The sequence below is a fragment of the Hypanus sabinus genome, chromosome 11 (assembly GCF_030144855.1).
Source record: "Hypanus sabinus isolate sHypSab1 chromosome 11, sHypSab1.hap1, whole genome shotgun sequence".
NCBI classification, from domain to species: Eukaryota; Metazoa; Chordata; class Chondrichthyes; order Myliobatiformes; family Dasyatidae; genus Hypanus; species Hypanus sabinus.
This window is the reverse complement of record NC_082716.1, coordinates 75,499,189-75,523,184: the sequence shown is the minus strand read 5'-3', so window position 1 is coordinate 75,523,184 and position 23,996 is coordinate 75,499,189. Positions and strand designations below refer to the sequence as shown.

Genomic DNA, 23,996 nt, shown 5'->3' with positions numbered 1-23,996 from the left:
CAGACAGCAGAGGCCCCAGTACAGATTTCTGTGGAGCATTATTGGTCATCCATCTCCAGCCAGAGAATTCTTAATCCAAATTGCTGTGGTTCTAGCACCAACCCAACATTAGGCCAAGTCACTGAAGTCCCATGCATCTAAAACTTCTTGCTGAGTATCCTATTAGAGGCTTTGTCAAATGCCTTACTAAAATCCATGTAGACATCATCCATGGCTCTACCTTCATTAACCACCTTCATCACCCACTCAAAAAACTGTTACATTAGTAAGACTTAACTTGCTTCACATTGGATTAGATCCCAAATTAGATCATGGTTTTCAAAATGCTCATAAATGCTGTCCCTAAGAATCCTTTCCACTAACTTCCCTACCCACTGATGTAAGGCTTACTGGTCTATGGTTTCCAAGACTGCCCTTACTCCACTTCTTGAAGAAGGGAGCAACATTAGCCACTCACCAGTACTCTTGGGACCTCACCTGTGGTTAGAAAGGACATGAAGATCTTTGTCAAAAGCCCCAGCAATCTTATCGCTTGCCTCTCTCATTAACCTGGGGTGTAACAAAGGACCTTACAATTGTAATATTTCCTGCACAAAAGGTATATAGTCCGGCACAGGATGCACAGGTCTTGTAAATAAAGATCGCCATTACTTTCACAAACACATTTTATTAATGATCTCATTTAATAAATATACTCAGACTAAATGGGCTGGGCTGATAAATATATACATGGAAATGCACAGAATAAAAATGAGTATTTTCACTTATAGAGTGATCAACCAACAAATGGACATTGTATCATAAATACTAATGCATTGATTTAAATCTACTGTGTTCATTTTGAACATTTAAACATATGTGCACTAAAACCCTGTATATTTGATCTTCTATCGCCATTACAGCTTGGAGATTTTAAGGATAGGCAAAGCTTATTTCAGCATGCTTTTTGATGGTTAAGAAACAGTTTTAAACAACTTGATGGCAAAGGTAAGCTGGAAACAGGAGCCTGGCACAGCGACGAAGCCCGTTGGGAAAGGATTGCTGTCACACAAAATTGCATTCCATGTAATGCCTGGAAATCAGGAGCAAAGGGAGCACCATAAGGAAGTTTCCCAATCTTCACCTCAACAATAATTTACAACAGTAGAGTGAAACTCGTGACCCATTGATGCAGGCGGTGGAGCAAAACTGAACTTAGTGCACAGATTTGGTCCTGTGCTATGTTCCTCAGCTGAACCTCCTTTGTGTTTGACTATTACTGTGAGTCTGGTTTAACACATCTAAGTAGACCTTTGATCTCAGGAACCTGGGGTACGAGTCCCTTTCCATCAGGCTGTAGACTCTCTTTTGGGCATCGTTAAAGCAGGCGTGGTCTGGCTCCAGCACGTTCTTCCTGGTGAGCTCACGTGTTTGAAAGTCGATATTCACCTGAGAAAGAGAACGAGCTTATGTTTACCCTGCAGCTTGTAGAGGTGTACTGACATTGGGGCAAGAAGCTACTTTGTCCAGAGATTGGTTTAGTCCTGGCTACTCTAGTTTACCTCATTGCCTATAAATTGCAGTGATGCCTAGTGGGTCTGATTTATGGTCATTGCACTCTTAGTCAGAGATGGGGTTTGCATATCTCTCCGTGGGTGCCTCAGGTGGTGGTGGAAAGAGAGAGAGAGAGATCTGCCAGTTGAGGGACAGATCCTGTCACAATCATGGAGTCTGCGCGGCCTTGCACATGGGCTGCGGAGTGAGTTCGGCAAACACACTCGTGAGTATGCATGTTTCAGCTAATTATTGTTTCATTCTGGTGATATTTAACTCCCTCTCATTCCAGTCTTGTCGAGACTTGCCCATAAGTAGAGCAATATCCACGCTCCCTGTTTACTGTTGCCCTAGTTCCAGGAAAGAAGGCTGTTGCTGTTAAGGAGCTGTATCTATTTAGTATAATGGGGAAAGATTGGGTAGGGTGGGCTTATTTTTTCTAAAGCAAAGGTCACTTGAGAGGTGGTGAGAGTCATTGATAGAGTAGAGCAGCCTTTCTCAACCTTTTTGCCCTGGAGGGGGCCCTCAAATAATTTTCAGGTCTCAGGGAACCCCTATGTAAAAATTATTATATTTACAGCTCATGGTATGTTAACATGACCAATAAGTTGCAGATATAATAATCCAAAAGTACCGGTAATTGCTAATGCCCTTTTGAGTAAAGATTGAATTTTTAGCCAACCTTGCTTGAAAAAAAAAGGTATTAAGCTTAGCTTACCTTTCTTAAAGTTAATCACTTTCTTTTCCTTCTATGAATTTTAAAAACTCATAAAGCAAATACTATAAATCCTGTTAAATAACTGGCTTAAGCCAAAATGGGATATGTTTTCTAAAGGTAGGCTTGGTAGACGTAATTTAAATGGTTGTAAATTAATTTTAATTAATGCTATTTACAATATGAGAAATTATTGACAATTTTGAATAGTAAAGTTCTGAAAAACCAGGAGCCTTTTCAAGGTCTCGTTCTGCACCTTGTCCTAGCATTTTACCCACTATAATTTTACATGCATGCATTATTAGGTTCTCACCAAATGTGTGACTTCAATAACCTGCTTCCTGATTCTTTTATACTAACTGTGACTTTATTAACAAAAGCTTTATTATTTTGTTTTGAGATTCCAATAGCCGTTTCTGCACTTTATGTGTTCTGTGGCTGTGATTAGTAGTTAAGTGTTGTTTTGTTGGACTTCTGTAAGTTGTTTGCCACAGACTAGGCACAATTGAACAGGACAACTTGGCCAGGCTGTGGAAAACCCATCGATAGGTAGTTTTCAATGTAAAGACGAACTTATTTTATGTCTCCATTGTTGAGCTAGTGCAGTGAAATGAGGAAAAGAAAAACGGCATAATAAAGAACTAAACGAGGAAACCACAAAAAAACTTCACAATTCAATTCACTTCTAACCTACACTATCCATCTTTTGCAATGTTTACAACAACAGCAAAGCGGCAGGCCATCAGTTGAGTCGCAGCATGTAAAAATTGCTTCTTTAGAATGAAAATTTCCACCCAATTTTCTACTAGACTGTTAGAGTTTGTTTGCTCCCATAAGACTGTCATCAGCATGTAACAGGAAGTTGGGGAGGTAATTCGGGACGGAGAGGCTGACATCACAGCCCAAGTTAGGCGAATCCATTCAATGCTTGGAAAACGCACTTCATGCTCCTCATCCACCTACTGTCTGTGCAATAGAATGCTCACAAATTTTTAACAGCCTCCCCTATCTCCTGTCAAAAACTGAGAATGGACTCAAGCAAATAAGCATGGTCCTACTGTGCACTGCCATATTGGGCTGAGAGACCTCGAACGAGATTGCTAATGGGGCTGCTCGGTCACTGCCCACAACTGCGAGCACTAGCATTGCCTGTTGCGTGAAGTTGAAAAAGTGATGTTTATTTTTAAAAATCACAATCTCTCACAGAACCCCCATGACCTTTCACAGAACCCCGGATTTGAAACCCTGGAGTAGAGCGTCAAAGTCTCTTTCCCTTAAAACAAGAAAGGTGTGTGCGTCAGAGTGAGAGGAGGTTTGAAGGGGGTGTAAGAGTGTTGATATCTAGAACACACTCCTGGAGAAGTAGTTGAATCAGATACAATTACCATGTTTAAGAGGCATTCATACAGCCGAAGGATGGTAGAGCTATAGTCTGAATGGGATGAACGAGGTTGGTGTAGTTGGGCAAAGTACAAACGTTTGTAGTTGGCTGAAGGACCTTCTTCTGTTCTATGTGATTGAGGGGTTATGGGATAGATGAATGGCGAACCCAAAACATAAAAGCTAAGTCTTTAATTTGTCTCAGTACTGTACCAATTTGGTGCTGTGCTCAGAAGGCTGAGTTTTTCCAGTAATACTCACTCCCAGGAAACATGGTTTAATTTTCTTGGCAGTACCCCCAAAACATTGGGAGTGATGGGGAAAATCATAAAAATAGTTACTTTCATGTTTCACTCAGCACAGTCCATTTCAAGTAAGTCCCAATGGCGACACACAACTTAATTTCTAGGGTATTTAAGCAACACACACAAAATGCTGGTGGAATACAGCAGGCCAGGCAGCATCTATTGGGAGAAGCACTGTCAACATTTTGGGCCGAGACGTCGACAGTGCTTCTCCCTACAGATGCTGCCTGGCCTGTTGCATTCCACCAGCATTTTGTGTGTGTTGCTTGAATTTCCAGCATCTGCAGATTTCCTCGTGTTGGCTTCTAGGCTATTTGGCTAAACTACTTCGAGGTACCTTGAGTTGGTAAAAGACATTGCAGAAAAACAATTCTTTCTGAGTTTTTTTGCCATGACTTTCCAAGCAATGACATTTTTTCATCTGAAATTTTAAATCAAAGCCAGATAGCAAACCGATTCTTTTTCTTAAAGAGGATTCCTTTCTTGTGTAAGCAAGCAAATATTATTTTTAAGCTCTTGAACAGCAAGTTAATAGCTTCAACATAACAGCTTTGGTGTTATGCATTCTTTGGGCATTCAACACAACTCTTCAAAATGATCAGATTTTAAATTGAATAAGACAGTGTCAGTTGCTAAAAGTGATTTTTAAAATCATCAAAGTCTTGCCTCTCTTGGAGCTTGAACATCTATAAATTCAGAGTAGATCTTCTTTGCCTTTGAAGTCAATTTTGCAGGTGATTTGGTTTTCTTGTAGTCTTCACAGGCCAGCCAGAACTCAATGTTCTCCTCACTGTATTCAGAGCGAAGGAATGCTCTAAAGGCAGCCAAACCATCTGACAGGGGGCAAAGATGCCACGTCATTACCACAGCCTAAACAATGTTTTGCTCTATTGTTTCTGTTGTAAAGAGTCAGTGAGTATCTGAATTGTTCAACATTAGAAAAGGAAAATCACCTGAAATGTAACTTTTGTGTACAGTTCCACTTTAGAGAGGACAGTTCTGTTCAGAATTTCTGGCTTGCTTGCCTAACTCCTGCAGGAGCATGTGGAAATAGATGCCAGCCAGAGACTGTCATACTTCGGCAACACAAGTAGGCATATGATCTGTTTCTATAGCTGTGCATAGCTTTGCCAAGATCATAATTGGTTGACAGAGGAAGTGCCAGGAATTTTGGGCCCAATTTAGACTTGTGATCAACCTGCCACTTTACTCATGGGCCTGAACTTGTTGACAAATGCCATTTGCTCTTCTTGACGCTGAAATATTTTTGTTGCCACTTCTCTGGACAGATCAGTACTCCCCTGTTGGATGGCAGTGAAAGCAATTTCTTCAGCCAAATAGCTTCCACTCTTATCATGGTCATTCCCTTTGTGCTCTCCACTGCTTCCCATCCCTGCAACTTTAATCACGGTTGGTGAAGAGCCATTTTCCAGAAATTTTGACTTTTACTCTCTCAACAGTTACTGCCAGACTAGCTGAGTATTACAAACTGGTAGGTTTACAGTCCATTGTATATTGCCCCTAGTCTGTAGATGAGTGATAGAATCTGGGAGAGTTGTTAGGAATGTGGGGAGTATATGTTACAGAGGCTAGTGAAGGATTGCGATTACACTGTGAGCCAGTGTAGGCTCAATAGGTAGAATGGTCATCCATACCCTTTGGTAAATAGGTACAGAGTGGTAAAGACAGAAATATTCCCAACATCTTTGCTTTTGTTATGTTATTATTTATGATGCTGTTAGCTGTGTCAATAAATGGGATATTTTCCTTTCATCTCTCAGTTCAAAAGATGGCCAATCGTCCCCTTCCTTCCAAAGGAAATTAATGATTTTATTATCTATTATGTATCTATCTACCCATATTTCAATTTGTCTGCTCGTTTATTTATTTATCGGTTTGTTTGTTTATTTGTTTGTTTATTTATTGATACCAGGCCCTTCCAGCCCAATGAAAATTATTCCTCAATTGTTGTCTTTAAATTAAAGTTGATCTATATTATAGCCAGGGCAAAACTAAGACATCTATGAATTGGAATCTTTGGATCTAGAATTGTTTCATTTATATTTGAATACTTCAAATAATTTTTTCTTAAAAAGTTAGTTGAAATAGGTAAATGGAGAAAACTGTGAGAGGGCAGATAGGATCATCTTTGGAAACAAAACGCTTTGTGCCTGAGGAGTGAAGTTGGAGGAGCCCTGCCCAACGCACCAGCAGTTAGGGCAGAAGGGAGGTTCTAGGAAGGGGGTAGATAGGCATTTACTTTGGAAAGTAACCGGGAAGGGATAGAATCAATGAAGGAGTGCTATTTAGTAGTGGACCTGTTCTTTGAATGAGCGCATCATCAGTTTTGTCATAACTGTTCTTTCTTGAGATAATTGAGAAAATATTGATTGTCCAAGGAACCTTAAATGCATACCCTCTACCACAAAACCATCTTTTTTTTTCAAGCCTCAGTGCATAGAACACTTTCCATTTTTGTTTACAAATTAAATCTCATCCCATTATGAACCTGTTTTCCCTGGCTGCTCTATTGGAACCATTAGACCCTGACTGACCCTAGGTGCTGTTGAATTTCTAAACCCTTCGACTTAGGCTTCACTGTGTATGCACAACAATGTCTGCTTTGAAGCCTAATATTTCTTGTGGCTGAGTCTGAGTTATTATCAGCTCTTAAGTAGCCAAATAATCATCGTGTGGCAACATTTTATGATGCCTGAGAAGATGTGTTCATGAGAAAACGTAACTAGGCACATGGTTTGAGGTCTTTTCTCATGCTCCTGATGATATAATCACCGTTTAACCCTGTTTCTCAGCCTCTCTGGAATTCCAGAGTGGTGGAACAGGCCACAATGACCTAATGTTGTTCTCAAAAATGCATCAACTCCACTTCTGTTTACAAAATACAGCTGGATTTGAGATGTTTGGAACTGAACAGAAGCATTTTTGTTCCTATGCCCAGGTCTGCCAGTGTAATTTTTGGCCATTAAGATTTTGGACAGCAAGCAATTAGCTATCTTTGATCTTATTTGAACCATTCTTTTGATTTTAATTGTGACTAAATTCTACATGCTACTTTAAACTCCAATAACTTTCTGAGGATTTGGTTTTGAAGTTAAAGCATATCTTTCTCATGAAGAAATGTCAATCTTGTTCATGACATGTTTCTTCTGTGAAAAATCTCTTATTCAGGAATGCAAAAAAAAGTCATATAATTTGTTACCCTTTATGTCACGTTATTTCAAGATGCCATGACTTAATGCACACTTTGTGTCACTACAAGTTCACATTAGAAAAAAATGCTATCCACAATTTGAAAGGGTTAAAGTGAAAGAAAGGCATTTTCTCCCAAGTATTACAACTTCGCTCTATTCTGAATGTGTGCTACTATACTTAGAAAAGGAAGAACAGTTTTGTTTAACTTAGTAAAAAAAAGATAACCCAGTGTGAAATAAATCTTCAAATATATCTGGGAGGACAGTCAGGAGGAAAGTTTGCAATGCAGCTTTCAATAGGGCAGTGGATAACTAGTAAAATATTGCAAAGCTGTGGGGGAGGAATGGGATGACTACAACTGGTATTGGTTTTGTTATTGTCACATGTACCAGGGTACAGTGAAAATCCAATCTTACATACAGATCAAAACGTTACACAGCACATTGAGGTGGGACAGTTAAGAAAATAACAGAATGCAGAGGAAAGTGTAACAGCTACAGAGAAAGTGCAGTGTGGTGGCTAGAATGGAAATAAAGAACTAAATGCCCTCCTTTGCAAGTTGGGGTAATTTTTTCTGTGCTGCTAAACTTTGACTTACTTATCTTGTTATTTATACATGAGTCAAATTCATCAGCAATTGACAGGCATGTCAATCACAGTGGCATCACAACTAAGCCTGGGGGTTGGGGATGACCATTTTGCTCTTTCGCACTGTGGATTAACGGCCCTTTCTGCGAAGGTTTATAGTTTTCAAAGCATAGCTGGGGCGGGGGAGGGGGGGGGATGAGTGAGGAGAGTGAAAGAAAGCATATCCATACATTTGAAGAAGACAGACCAGTGGGAATACTTCATTAGCAGTCTGAGATTAGTATGTTACCAAAGGCACTAAGAAATTTCTACAGATGTACAGCAATCTGATTGGTTGCATCACTATCTGGTATGGAGATTCCAACGTGCAGGATCAAAAGGGGCTGCAGAGAATTGTAGGTTAAGTCAGCTCCCTCAAGACCTCAAGCAACCATTGAGGACATCATATCATCTGGGACATGACCTGGTTTTGTTACTACTGTCACAGAGGAGGTACAGGAACCTAAAGACAAACACTTAATTGTTTTAGGAACAGTGTCTTCCCATTCGCCATCAGATTTCTAAACTGTCCATCAACCCATGAATGTTACCTCACTATTGTGCTGTCATTTGTTAAAAATTGCACTTTATAGTAATTTTTGACATCTAACATTTCTCATTGCTGCCATAAAAAAGCACATTTTGCATCATATGTCAGTGATGATAGACTTGAATCTGATTCTTAATTCCTAGTTGTTTTCCTTCCTTGGAAAAGTGTTTGTTGTTTCGTTGCATCTTTCTAAGAATTTACTGCTCTCCTGTCACTCAGAAAGTTAACGTTCCTCCAGGCACTCTTAACATCCAAAAGGGACTGAATAGATAACAGTTTAATAAAACAATGAAAACAAATCTAACATTTTTAATGTTAGATTTACAAGACAAAAACAGTCCAATGAAGTGTGATACTATATATCAAACATTATAATATTTTTATATTGTTAGTTTTGGATGGTTAAATCACTAACCTCAGCTGTCATTTTACACACCCTCCCAGTAGAAAATCAAAAAGTTTAAGTGTACTTACACTTATGATCCAGAAGCAAATGAAATGATTCAGTCCATTGCACAGCTTCCTCTGTGGACAATCTTTTGAAGGACCAGCAAAGAATATCAGTTACTATCATCTCAACTCAACTCCATCCAACATTATATAGAATTCCCACGCATGGCTGAGAACAGGTTTCATTTTATATATATGGCTTATTTTTCAATATGTCCTGCTTATAGCAGAGGTATCATCACATCAACCTGTAGGCTACACAAAGACAGACCAATGTTCCATATGAACCTCCTCCAATTATGTCTTGTCTCATCATCTCTTATTTTCATTCCTCTCTCCCTCGGGTATTTCCCCTGCTTTTCATTGATTGCTGTCTCCTTTCTGAATACACGAATGTGTGGAATATATACAGTATAAGTGAATTAAATTCATTTGCCACTACTAGCAATTTTTTTTGGTAATGGTATTAATTACTGAAAGATTGTGGGAATGTTCTGGGACTCCTAAATATGAGATCAGCCAAGCTTCTATTGAAAGATGGACCTGGTTCAATGGGCTGATTTGACCAAATCCTTCTTATGCTATAACCCATATAATCATGTATAACTTGTGTATAATTTAATTTTATGTTTTTCTTGTGAATGCTGCCTGTAAGTTGCTTTGTGCCTGTGATGCTGCAAGTAAGTTTTTTATCGCATCTGTGCATACATGCATTTCTGCATATGACAATAAACTCTACTTTGACTTTGACTTTGAATTTGACTTGTCCACTCTTTACCAAGAGCTTGGAGCTTCCTAACTGTGGATGAGTAATGTCTATCAAAGCTAAGGACATGCTACCTCATCAGAGCATATCTCCAGCTCCTTCTCACCATTTCTATTCCACTCACACTGGACTGTCAGTGCAGCTCTGAATTTATGGATAAGATGCAGGAGTAGACCTTTTAGCTTCTTGAGCATGCTTCATTCACAAACAGCATAGGGCCACATTCCCATCTGCCCATAGTAAGCTTTCAGTCCCTTTGCTTTTCAAAATATTCCTTCCATATTCCTTAAAAATATTCAATGGTCTTAGAGGAAAATAAATTCCAGAGACTCACAGCCCTCTGAGAGAGAACAGAACAGCTAATTTTGTTGTAAATTGATGATACTTTATTGTTAAATAGTAGTCCCTAGTTCTAGATTCTCCCATAAGAGGAAGTACTCTCTCAACATCCATCTTTCAAGATCCCTCAGGACCTTAAATGTATTTTAATCTTTAACAAAAATTTAATTTTGCAGAAGATGTCACAGAAGATTTATAGTGTAGAATTTACACAAACACAATCTAAGAGACCTTTAAGCTTTTGCACCCAATGCAAAATTTTGGCTGGATTTGAGCATATAAATAGCGATCATTTTCCCAATAAAAATTATTGTAATGATTTCCAGATCAAGTGGAACCACTCCAGAAATTTGACCAAGTGCTTACACTTACACTAGTGCCATAATTTCTACATCAGATGTAAGTGAAGTTGTTGCCCAGTAAATTAGGTCATCTTGTTCTGAGCTGCACTTGTTGATATTTTGGATGATTGCCCACTGAGCCATGCAGATTCTGTTCCTTAACTTGTCATATTTAGCACCAGACCACCTCAACTCATGGATCTCCTTCCCTCCCTTTAAAGCCTAATTGCAACCTCAGCCTCCATGACTCTGGTTCTGACTGCATGATCTTGGTACTGAGCCTCGTCAATCCCAAACCTTCAGACAGCTTTTAGCCCTCTTGGCACCCAGATAATGGCACAGGTCCTAGGCTACTTGAGATATCCCTTGCCACAGTACATGGAGGGATAGGATTATGGGCTGCTGTTGATGCCTTGGCCTAAGACATTAGTGAAATTTATGGCAGTGAGTCTTCATCCAAAGTATCCATCAGGTACATGACATGGCAACGGTTTAACACATTTACCCTACAACACCGAATACCTAGCTTGATAGGTTTACATTCAAAAAGTTCCTAATTGTTTATTTTCTGTAAAGGAGGTTCAGAGAGGTGCTTCCTCCATATATTTACTGTATAGGCTACTGAGTAGGCTCTTCAGTTGTTATGGTGAGCATTTATTCAGCAAACCTTAGTCAAGGAAAGGGCTTTCCACTGGGAAGACCAGGTTATACACAAACCATAAGGGTAGACCTATTAGCTTCTTGAGCATGTTTCACCATTCACAAAGAGCAGGTTTGCACCTGAGCATATTAAAAGGATCACTCAAGGAGGAATTTCACTGGGTGTTACATGGGTAACATATGGTGATACCCCATACTGCTTCCTCCAATGGCATCATCCCGTCCAATGTTACGACCTCTCCCCCACAAAGCCTGGAGGTTGGAGGCATGAGGAGTTGTCCTTGCCTGGCTGCCCCTACTGTTCTTGTGCACTCTCCCACTAAAGCCAAGAATCAGCATTAGTCTAAGTCCCAAAATAAGTTATGTGTGTGGTCTGCCAGATGGAACTGCGCTTCATTGTCTGGAAGGGCTAATGACTGTGAATTGCTTGGTATTATTGCTGCCTGTTCACCTGTCGCCTATTGGAAGAAAATAAAATGAAACCAAATTTACTCATCTTTGAATCAAACTGCCTTTCAGCATAAAAATAATAAATGAAACAGTGAAGATCCAAACTGGAAAGTCATATTTTCACCTTATCTGCAGTGTTTGCCTGGATTTTGATTCATTTTATTGACAGTTCCTCCCCTCTCTACCACTGACCCTATCCCCAAAATAAAAAAGTTGGCTTTTTCAAAGGTAAGATCTGCTTTGTACTTCAAGTATGAGCTTGCAATGTTTTTTTTTTGTTCGTTCCCCCAACTTCACTGAACCTGTGTTACCATTTTGCCAGCTCACAGCTGACCTGGGCCTCAAATCCACTGAAATGTCTTTTAAGCACATCATCTGGTACCTAATGCAGCTGAACCCAGCACTGTCCATACCTTCATAGGCAAATGAGTTTAATACATGCTGCTACTTAAAGCTAATGCCTCTTGAAGTCCAACCCTACATTCCCGTTGTGAGAGGTGGAAATGGGTGAGGCTGGCCAATGGGGCTCCGGTGACGCGGGAAAAGCCAATCCCCCGTACAGAGTGGGGTGCAGACAGAGATTTTTTTCTTTGGTGCTTTAAAAAGCTAGAACTAATTAATGATTTCATTCGTCCGTTCCCCCCCCCCCCCCATATTCCAGTAACAATGACTTACTTTAAGCATCTGATTGGCTTCTCATGTTTACTGGGGAGAAAGGAGCTGAAGTCGCTGTAGGAGTCGGACTTCTGTGATAAGCAGCCCAGCCGTGTCTTCATTGCTCTGGACCTGTGAGGACATACAACAGTCCCAGTCTTTGAAAGGATTCCCTGCTTTCTGCCGCTGTACAACGAAATTTAGAGAAGGAAATACACACCGGAAACATCACATACGGTACGACTCCTTCAAACATCAGCACTGATCCTGAAATAAGACAAAGTTACAGATAGGCAGGGCAGACTGAGATGAGATCATGAGTACTCTCGCCATTCAACAGATTTAACTCCTGATCGTTTCCTTCCACTGATTGCAGCTGGAATAAAAGTGGGGGGGTGGGGGAAGCAAAAGGAATGGATACCCACTTGTGATTACATTTTCACCTAAACAGGGATTTAGGACAGGCACGGATGTGAATAGGTGCATTGCAGAGGGGCCAGCCCTTGAGTTGTCAATATTGATTTCGACAGTTTTGGAGGAGTATTTAGACGGGGTGGGGCGTCCGCTGCCATTCCATGTAGGATTTTGGCGGTTCCCAGAAATTCCCATTGCAACAATGATTCTGCGATTAGGTTTTAGCTTTCTGAGCCTCTGACTACAGCACTTTGGCAGTTGTATCAGTTGGGTGACTGCCAAATATCGCCTGGGAGTTATTCCGCTCAAGACCAGCTTGAAGTTGATCCCTGAAGGACAGATGCCCATGTTAGGGAGTCACATAGGACTTGCAGTATCTAAACTAGCATCACTCTGAGCAGTGAACTTCTTCTTAACAGGGCAGTGTTGGCAATACCAACAGAATAAGCCTTCCATGAGGAAGATCAACCATGTCTCTCAACAGCAAAACGTGATTGTGAGGATTTTGGTGGGGACCAGTGGATTAAAGAGGAAATGAGATTTGTGGCAGAGGATGAGGCACTTTCAGAGAGGTGAAGACAAAGTGAGGATTTGGGGAATTCAATCAGAAAAACAATTCGGGAGATCAAGAACAGAATGGTGGGGTTGAGGAGGAATGAGGACGTTGAAGGCAAGGAGGAGCAACGATGTTGCGGGTGATGGAAATTAAAAAGAAGCTGGAAATTGTCAGCTGATTTGGTAGCATCTTTGGAAGCGGGCAGAGCTAACATTTCAGATTGATAACCTTACATCGTGATCTTTTGTTTCTAATACAATTCTAATGAAAGATCATCAAACTGAAATGCTAGCCCTGTTTCTCTCCCTGCAGCTATTGCCTGATCTGAGAATTTTCTGTTTATAGTTTGAACTTCCACCAGTATTCTGTTTTTTTCACTTAGTTCACTCCACAGGAATGCATCTCTCTCGAAACTACTGTGCCTTCACTGCTCAGGGTCAGGATATCAGTAAGAGCTGCAAGCTAAATCAATGTAATAATAATTCAGCAGTCTGCTCCTTGAGGGTGAAGCTTACCAGTAACCAGTACCATATCAATGTGCTCTGTTTGCAAATACCTTTAACTGAATTCCACTGAACGTTCACAATCTGACATTCTGTTCCTCAGTTGTATGATGAATGCTCATTTTCCTATTTAAACTTCTTTTGATAGCAAGGCAGGGAAGTTTTACTGGAGTCACAGAAACTACATGTATAAGGAGGAGCATAGTTAATTTCAAAACCAGACCTTTCGATGTTGGGAGTGCAAAGTAATCTTTAAAATAAATGCACACATGTGCGATGCATCAGGAAGATAGGAAGAACATTCTCTCCATTATGATAGGAGGGACATGCACAGACAGAATGGCTCAGACTGTGGACGTTCACTGTTTCATTTTAAGATCCCAAAGGATTAACATATCTACTGTAGAATCACATTTACAGATTCAAGGATTCAAGAGCCTGATGGTTGATGGATAATAATTGCTCCTGGTCCTGGTGGTTTGAGTCTTGAGGCTCCCGTGCCAAGCAGTGAGAAGAGAGGATGGCCTGACGGTTGGGTCCATGATGATGGATGTTACTTTCTTGTGAAAGCACTCTGTGTAGACGTGTTCAATGGTGGGGTGGCTTTTCCCATGACAAACTGGGCCATATCCACAAATTTTTGTAGGACTTTTCATTCAAGAGCATTGGTGTTTCCATATCAGGCCCAAAATGGAGGTCAACGTAGAAGGGAAGGGTTTGATTGATCTTTGAGTAGGTTAAACGTTAAACGAAGGGCCTATACTGTGCTGTAATGTTCCATGTTCTATATCCTACAAAGAAGCTTTAACTTTCTAACTTGATGAAGGTGCATGTTAATCGTGTATGAGGGAAATTGAAGCCACACAGTGTTCCAGCTGGTAAGGCCACTGCCTTGCAGCTTCAATCCTGACACCTGGTGCTGTCTGTGTGGAGTTTGCACATTCTTCTTGTGATGGTGTGGGATTCCTCCCACATGCCAAAGTGGTATCGGCTGGTAAGTAAATTGGCCACTGTACGCTACCCATGGTGTGTGGGCAACAGAGATGATCTGGAGGAGTTACAGTGTCGTAGACAGATACAACACAGAAACAGACCACTGACCCCACCAACTGTCTATTGACGGAAATGGGTGGAATATAGATTATGTAGTGTAAACATAGTGGGGAATTAGATTGTAATATGTGCCAGTTTAGACCTGACAGGCTGCAATAGGTTCCTTCAACATTGTAAGGGAAATGGAAAATTAAAAGAACAATTTAATTTAGTTGCATGTTGAAGCGCTAATGAAGCAATAACATGGAAAGGAGATTTTCCTTCCATCATGTTAGTGCCCTCTTCAGAAATGCAAAATGAAGGGACCAAGAACATAGGATTCATATCCCTGTTTAGACTAATTTAAGACTGATACAAAATGGCCCACCATGAACTCTGTATATCATCTGCAGTTCTGCCCTAGGTCAAGCGTTCAAGTCAGAACTAAAGGAAATCAGTGAGCTTGTTGAAATGACAGAACAACAAACCTTCGCAGAATTATCTAAGGCAGCTGAACAATGAAACTCTGCGTTCATGCTGCAGGCTGAATTCAACTTGCATTACTTGACATTTGTTGGCCCAAGTCCTCTTTCATTATCGTATTTCATGTTGTGAGCATCCTGTCACTCATTATGTAACCTATCATTTCCTCCCCATGGTTTAGAAACACTGCCTTAATACACCATGCTGACCCCAGTAGAGAGCTAGATGCTGAGAGCACTAATCATACTCAGCTTTCTCTTTTTGACCTCTTCCCCCTTCCTTCCCCTTTCATCATTCCCAAACACAGGATCCAATTAATAAGCTACGACTGTTCTACTGATCTTATTATTTGACACAGCCCTGGACATCCTAGCAGTCCCTCAGGACTCAGGATGACTTGGAAGTTGCCTTTCTGTGATTTCTTTTAGTGTGAAGTGGTTTAGAATGTAAATACATGGGTGCACGCAGATGAACACATGGGGTCTCCGCAAGGGCACACTTTCTCCATCTCCGTCACACACTCTGCATCAGCATGTATGTTTTCTTCCTGCAAGTACACGTATATATGTTTTTGCCCATAACCTGTGCCACTGCCTCTCCTTCAACACTTCCCCCACAAATCCATCCAGTTACCTCTCAGGATTGGGGTTTTAATTTATCTTATGACAGTGTTTTATCTTATCTTAGATTAAGCCTTTCTGTCCTGGAATCATTGTCATGAACTTCCACTGAACCCTCTCCAGTGTCACCACATTCCTTCTCAGAAAAGTGGCTAAAAACTACTCACAATACTGAAAGTGAAGCTTGACCAGGGCCTGTGCAACACTACATCCTTGCTTTTATAATCTGATCCTCCCAAAATGAATGCTAACATCGCAGTTGCCTTCCTCACCACCAACTCAACCTGCAAATTAACTTTTAGGGAATCCTGAGTGAGAACTCCCAAGTCTTTTTTTGCGCTTCAGGGTTTTGAATTTTTTCTCCATTTATAAAGTAGTCTTCGCTTCTATTTTTTTTAACAAAATGTATGACCATACACTGCCCTATTTCCATCTGCCACTTCTTTGCCCATTCTCCTCATCTGTTCAAGTCCTTCTGTAGCCTCTCTACTTCCTCAGCACAGCCCCTCCACCTCCCCTCATATTGTCTGCAAACTTTGCAACAAAGCCATCCATTCCGTCATCCAAATCATTGACCTAGAACGAAAGAAGCTCATTATTTAAATGATAAGCTGCAGAGTTCTGAGACACAGAGGGATTATGGTGTCCCAGAGCACACTCCACATAAGGCTTATTTGCAAGTACAACTCGTTAGTTAAGAAAGCCAACAGAATGTTATTGTTTGTTTGTTTAGTATTTGGCAGCTCCAGCATGACTCTCGTGCAGTCATCTGATGGGAAACATCCCTGAACCAACACACTATGTTGTTATTCCTTCTTTTGTACTATTTATTTATTTTGCATTTTATGGTCATTTTATGTCTTTGCCTTGTACTGCTGTCACAAAGTAACAAATTTCATGCATTCCAGATTGACTTGGAGATTGTTCCTTGTGGACTTCATGCACCAGATTTAGAGAGCTAATGGGGCCAGTCGGGGCTTGGCTGTGGAGTGGGAGATCGCAGAATTACTTGGAGACGGTTCCTTACGGACCGTGCACGCCAGTTTTAAAGAGTGAGTAGGCCCTGTGGGGACTTTTCTGGAGCAGTTAATGAGAATGTGAGCAGAATAAAGAATGGGAATAATGTAAGACTGAAGTAAACGAATGGCAAATAGTTAGTGGGTAAGGGGCCTGTTTCCAAGCTCTGTGACTTTAAGGTGTCCAGGATTGTGGAATCACTCAGGATAAATGAGTGAGCCATGTTTCTCAGAAATATGGCACTGACGATGAGCAAACCCTTCTTATGATCTATATCAAAGGGCACACTGAGGGAGGGGAATCATTCTCTTTTGAGGAAGACACTGGATACTTTGTGGGAGCTCTGACTGGGCTCTTAGAAAGCCAGCAATGTAGATGCAGTCCCCCAACTCAAAGGGCCTGGACCATTCTTCATTGAATTGAAGCAAGATTTCTGGGTGTAATTAGTCCAGAATACAAAGGAAGAGCTCAGACTCAGAGTCAGCTCAAGTGCTTAAGTCTCTGAAGTCAAAGTCGATGAAATCATTCCTTTGTGAATACAGTGATTCCCCTGATACTATATTGAAGCAAGACTTGGCAGAGGTTTGTTGTGAGCACTTGGACAGATATTGTGTGAAGGTAAATGGCAGTCCACATGAATTTGACCTCCACAGAGGCAACAGTCCAGGCACCAGACCATGGCAAAATTCTTCTGGCAGCATCTTGCATATCTTGGTGATGCCATCCATAGAGAAGCTGAATCCATGGATGTGTTATCAGACAGAGTGATGTAGGGATGTGGTGGCTCTCAAAACTCTGTGGGACTAGGCTCTGTCTTTGTTTCTTCTCTTGAGGCTTGAGACCCCATCCTGAATGGCCATACCAGCACCTCTAGTAACGTAGAATTCCTAGTGGTGTCACTACTGAGGTGCACATTGATTAAGCATCTTAGCAGCTAAAGGCTAGAGATAGCCAGCTGAGTAGATACGAGCACAATATCTGCAATTTGGACGGTATCTGAACAGCTTACAGGAAGTTATAAAATTACCCAGTCAAACTTCCTGATGGCAACAGATTTTTCATTTAAATGGCAAAAAAAGCAATTATAAGTTGTGCTTCCTGATTCCAGCCTCTGCAGGCTATCTTCAAATATACATGATGTTCTCATTTCAACTGAGATTGCACAAAGATGATTGTATTTGGAGGTCTGAAAGCTGGAGACCTCATTCATGTCGATGTGGTTGGAAGTGGGTTTTACCTGAAGAATGAATCACGCTTTGATGATGTCTGAATTGGCATGGATCACAAGCACCATCCCTCTGGGCTGTGCAGGAGTGTGGCCACGCAGTAACTAAAATGCTCCCGCGCACATAGCCTTTCTTGTCATGCAGCTGAAGCTTTCTTTTATATAATGTGTCACGCAGTTTTCACGACACATAAAAATTTCCTGCTCAGACAAATGGTTGGTCTTCACAGGTGTACAAGAAGATTAGAGGGAACGTTGATCACAAGTTGCAATACCCATCCCGATTTTATACCTTCGTCTGGAAGTGTTTGCAGCAGTATCTATCCATGGTAATATTACACCTTGGAGGATTGACAGTAACATCAATTCCCAGGCTTATGTGGGCTCTCATTCCAACATGAGTATGTTATTATCTAGTATCCCTCTTAATTGTCATTACCCATCGTTCACTCATACTGTAGAGCACATTGAGGCTCCTGTCTGGCTCATTTAAGTATGGTTAGGAGCAGGATCTCTCTCTTGCCCTCCCAGTATGCTAAACTAACAGTCCCCAGTCATCTCAAACTGGTGATTAAAACTGGGGCTCCCTTAGCTGAAGAATTGAATTCACCTAGGCAGCCACATTCTTTGCCCTGAATAAAGCATTGACTGACCATGGGTTAGTGAACTGCGCATTTCTGTCAACAGAACATCTACCTAATGATTATCTTTGATTCCAGAGAATCTTTGACAATGGATCAACAATCCCATTGAGTTTGGAATCACTTTTCACAAATCTAACCCAAGCCAGCTCCCAGCAATGTTTCTGTTGCAGGCGTGATAGACGGCACTGAAGTAGGAAGCTGATCCAGATGAACAATGCTCCAGCTGGAGCATCACACTGTGAAAAGCCAATGAGAGAGAAAATAGGACAAACTCACTGTGTTGTGCTGGTCTTTTTCTTGGCGAGTTTTCCTTTGTGAATTCCGTAGTCAGGTAAGCTCTCTGTCGGAAGCTGTGACAAGCTGAGCTATAGAAACAGGAGAAGCAGACCAAAAGATGCTTTTTTTATATATATAAGTGCAGATCAGTACAGTTTCTTAAGTACATTTTAAGTGATGTTTCCTTATTGAGATTAGCAAGTGACATAAGGAAGGTACTCCATTGGCTACAGCACAAAAAATATTTGTCATCCATCATTAACTGATCCTGCAAATTGTGTGCATTTTACTGACTCATTAGCAGCTAGGACATATTAGTCTTTTATTTATTGTGTGTCTCCCATCTTCTCAAAAATGATTGATGGCAGTCTGTACAAAGATAACCCTGTTTTGATTTTTGCATGAATTTTGACTTCACCTTTCCATAAAAATATTCCCTCCCCCTCCCCTTTTCTTTTATTCCCCACTCTTGCCTCTTATCTCTTCTCATTGGCCTATCACCCCCTGGTGCTCTTCTTCCTCCCCTTTCTCCTATGGTCCACTCTCATCTCCTGTCAGATTCCTTTCTCTCCAGCTCATCTGGCTTCATCTATCATCTTCCAGCTATCCTCCTTCCCTTCCCCCCACCTTTTTATTATGGCATCTTCCTCCTTCCTTTCCAGACCTGAAAAAGAGTCTTGGCCCAAAACGTCAACCGTTCATTTCCATGGATGCCTGAATTGCTGAGTTCCTCCAGCATTTAGTGTACGTTGCTTTTAATTTCCAGCATCTGCAGAATTTCTTATGTTTTTGATCATTGTGCTCAGAATGAATTGAACTATGTGTGAATGACATAGTTTGTTTTGTCTCTGGATTATGTGCAGTTCACTGAATTTTTAGGATTCATAGTAAGAACACTCCTACTTCAAAAACAAGCTAAAGCATTTTCTGTATGTGCTTTTTGCTTTTGTTTCTATTGGATAGAGATGACTATATTTGCCTAAGAAACAGCAGCAGTGGGAAGGGATTTTTAATGAAGAATAAGCCAGCCTTCATTTATCATTTCCCGAAGGCCAAAGCTGTTAGATAAAAACACCAGACCACAGAGTAAGCACATTTTTGGAGAGCAGAGAAATAATAACACATGATAAATGCGATGGAAAAAGGATTGCTGGGAACAGTCACAGTCCAAAATAGCTTGCAATTTGCAATGCTGATGGCCTCTTTGGGAACTTACAAAATAGAACGATGCTGGGCAGCTGTTGAGTTTATTGCCACTGAACAATGAAGAGCTGTATCGCATGCTGAGGGAAGCACTACTCTTAATAAGAGTGCTGCTTCAAATTAATTTCACACAATGATGACGCCGTCTGAGGCTGGCTACCTATTTGTAAAGTAGGAGATTGCCTGGACGATTTGTAGGAGTGACCTGCCTGACAGTACTCAGAAAGAGGAGAGCAGAACCAGAGGAATGAACAAAAGCTCTAAAAATCTGGGATCAGGGTGCAGGTGCCCTGCTCAAGTGGATGCACGTTCTGGAGTCTCATGCATTCCGAATGTGTTATTGTCAGCCATGCCTGTGCTGGGGGTTGGGGGAGGGTCAGGAATTCCCACTAAACCACTCCGCACATCCTTCTTTTCTCAAGGCCTTCCTAAAGCCTCCTTGGGCTGAGCTGTTGCCTTATTTTCTGAAATCTCTGCATTTAGCGTAGTATCAAATAATGTGATAATCCAGAAATAAAAAAACTTTAGGACAATTGCCCACATTGTTAGCAGTGGTCTTCAAGTTTCACAGTACCTCAAAAGGGCATTAAGGTGTTGCTGTGTTGGATGCCTCGGTCTGTTGTGTTCTAAGTGTTCCAACACACATCTTAAAGCATCACAGAATATAGGACATATAGCAGTATAACACAGGATGGGCCTTTTGTCCAATGATGCTCTGCAACCTAAACATATAAACCTACAAGATCAATCTAATCCTTCTCTCCTATGCAGTCTAAATCCTCTATTTTTCTTTGTCCATGTGTCCATCCATGAGTTCCTTAAATATTCCTTTTGGTTGTCCCTCTACCACCACCACCAGCAGTGCATTCCAGACACATCACTGCGTGTGTAAAAAACCTACCTCTAACATCTTCCCTAGACTTTCCTCCACTCAGCTGTCTGTGGTATTGCCCACTGCCACCCTGGCTGTCTACTTTATTTAAGCCTCTCATCATCCTATACACCACAAACATGCCACCTTTCAATGTCCTTTGCTCCAAAGAGAAAAGCCCTAACTCATAAAATATATCAGGGAGAAGCCCGGTAAATCCCCTCTCCCTCCATGTCTTTCCTACGATGAGACAATCAGAAAATTTAGTGTGACGCTTTTCCGGCGCCAGTGACCCAGGTTCAGTTCCGCAGCTGCGTGTAAGGAATTTGTACGTTTTCCTGTGTCTGCATGGGTTTCCTCTGGGTGCTCTGACTTCCTCCCACATTCCAAAGACATACGGTTTTGTAGATTAATTGTTCACGTGGGTGTAATTGGGTGCTGTGGGTTTTTGGTCTGGAAGAGCCTGTTATCATACTGTATCTCTAAATTAAATAAATTACTCAAAGTGTGGTCTAACCAGAGATTTATAGAGCTTCAAAGCTGTTGAACTCATTTTCCTGTCTAGTGAAGGCTAGCCCACCACACACCTTCTTAACCACTCTATAAACTTACATGGCAACTTTAAAGGACCTATGGACTTGGACACCAAGATCCTTCTCTTTCTCCACACCGCCAGTAATCCTGTTCTCTGACTTTAAGTTCCATCTTCCAAAGTGCATCATTTCATACTTTTCTGGATTGAGTTCCATCTGTTAGCTCTCCATCCAAATCAGCATCCTGTCTACATCCCATTGCAACCTACAGCAACCTTTTACACTATTCACAGCACCTCCAGCCTTCATGTCTTCATATCATTAAGCATGAAATTGAAGGCTTCATCCATTTTGTGGTGATAGAACCTTACTCTTCATTATCTCAGCCATTGAAAAGCTAATGGAGGTAGCCAAGCCGATTGTGGACTTTGGAATCATGGGATTTTGTGTGATGATTGTAGTGGATTCTTGAGTATTTTTGTGGCTTTGGGCATCTGCTGTGATGAGAGTCCTTGACAAGGATGGTTTGGACCCAAATGCTGGAGTATCTGAGGCTCGGATTGAGACATGGAAAACTGGATCGAGAACTGAACACGAAACAAAATGCTAGACGCTATCTCTGGCTGGGCTTATGATTGAGCATGGAGGCTCTATCCAGATGCTCCTTAAATATTCAATTCTTGGCACCCAAAACATGATTGCCAATTAGCAGTATGGTCCTGAATCTTTAAAGGGGCCATGCCGGCTAGCCATATTCCAGAGAGTTAGAGCGTCTAATCCCTGGAAGTTGGCATGGTTGGGTGCGTGCTGTAAAGCGCCTGCTTATTGGTGGTTCTGGTGCTCAGCGATGTTGGCAGTGGGTTTGGGACTTGGAGCTGGTCTATCTCTGATAGGATTATACACTTGTGGATGTCAGTTACCGGTAGGATAAGGAGGCAGGGATCATGCAGGAGGACTGGCAATCACAGGCTATATTGGGAAACTGAAAGGTCCATCATATTGGTAATTCCCTGAAGGCTTTGTATGTGGTTTTGTGGAATTTTGGGAGATTACTGCTTAAACCAGGATCACTCCAGAAAAAGAAGGAAGCCTGTGTCTCTATGACGATCAGGAGTCTTAATCCCTTTGAACTAATGCCAATGCTGGCCTTAACTTTCTCTGTTGGGAAGAAATACAGATACCTCTTCTTTCTTTATGTTTAGTGCCTGTCATATTGAATCATTGATTGATAAGATTTAGAACCATTTTAGTATTGTGCTGACATATCTTGGCAATTGTTCTTTGTGGCACATACTGTCTAATTGTACATAAATGTTTATCTGTTTGCTAATGACATTCCAAGTTTGGGAAGTAGGGGGTTATGTGTACATAGTGTAACTTTTTATTGCTTTGGGTGGGTTTATCTAAAGCCAGAACAAATATAATCTTTATCATGCTACCACTTCAAAGTGGGATCAGAAGATATAGCATCCTTGTAAGAAGAAGTTAAAAAAATTCAAAAGTAAAAAGACTCTGATGGGTGTTATATACTGGACTCTGATCAGTAGCCAGGATGTGGGGTGTAAAGTACAAGGGGTGATAGAAAATCTATGTAAAAAAGGCAATGTTATGATGGTCATGAGAGTCTTCAATATCCAAGATGCAGGCTTCCCTAAAGGTTAACTTGCAGGGATTAGCTTGAACTTTTTTTTCAGGATTCCTAAAGCCTTCAAGGGCTACCATGGGATGCTATCTGCAGATTGAATGCTCACAGGTGTATAGCAGACCCAGTCTCTGTGCACCCTAATGTCAAGCAAACGTTCAGGAGAGTGAGTCCAAGAGAATGTCGCTCTTCTGATACAGTGTTTATACTACTTAAACACAAACTATATGTGTTTAATTACCGTTTCAATAGCTATAATCACCTACTTAACTAATATCGTGAATATAGTCAGTTAACTTTACAGAATTACATATTTACAATGGTTGCACATTCCAATCTCAGAAGATGAGGCAGTTGGTATACAAGTAGATGAAGTGTGTAGTGAGTCTGTGAAGGATAGGTAGATGATAGGGCAAAATTACGGTCGGTAGGATGGGTTGTTGTGCATCTTTGAACAAAATAGCAGGTTCAACAGTATGACAGTCTGGAAAAGCGAGGATAAAGTAGCAGGGAAGGAGAGTGCAGGAGAGGTTACATAAATCTCCAGGATAAAGAAAAATTCAGAAAGGGATAAGAATTTAACTTCTGGTAATATGGTAGCAAAATTGAAAAGGGTGATGAATATGGGACTAAAGATGTTTTATCTGAATGCACACACTTTATGGAATAAAGTGGATGATCATGTTGCACAGTTACAAAATGGTGGGCATGATGCTGTGGCCATCACTGAGTCATGGTTGAAAGAAGATCATAATTGGGAGCTTGACATTCAAGGATGCAAGTTGTATGGAAAGGACAGGCAAGTAGGTAAAGGGAGTGGGGTGGCCCTGTTGGTAAAAAGTGAAATTAATTTCTTAGAAAGAGGTGATATGGGATCAGAAGATGTAGAATTCTTGTACGTAGAGGTTAAAAATTTCAAGGCTAAAAAGACCCTGATGGGAGTTATATACAGGACCATGAATAGAAGCCAGGATGTGGCTACAAATTATAAGGG

At 41.0% G+C, this 23,996-nt stretch overlaps 1 protein-coding gene across 3 annotated transcripts in view; it reads right to left on the bottom strand.

Moving 5' to 3' along the window:
- Window positions 1-660: 660 nt before the first annotated feature.
- The window catches only part of LOC132402121 (regulator of G-protein signaling 8-like), a 40,463-nt gene continuing 17,127 nt past the window's right edge, over window positions 661-23,996 (bottom strand). For 2 of the 3 annotated variants that reach the window (XM_059984726.1, XM_059984727.1), the window contains exons 2-6: window positions 18,754-18,842; window positions 12,005-12,115; window positions 8,798-8,859; window positions 4,600-4,766; window positions 661-1,428 (exon numbers count right to left, since the gene is read on the bottom strand). In XM_059984726.1, coding sequence (XP_059840709.1) covers window positions 1,228-1,428; window positions 4,600-4,766; window positions 8,798-8,859; window positions 12,005-12,115; window positions 18,754-18,842 — 630 coding nt within the window. In that variant the 3' untranslated portion in view covers window positions 661-1,227. Of the gene's footprint in view, window positions 1,429-4,599; window positions 4,767-8,797; window positions 8,860-12,004; window positions 12,116-12,203; window positions 12,251-18,753; window positions 18,843-23,996 lie in introns of all 3 variants that reach the window. The other variant, XM_059984728.1, reaches the window with a different exon arrangement.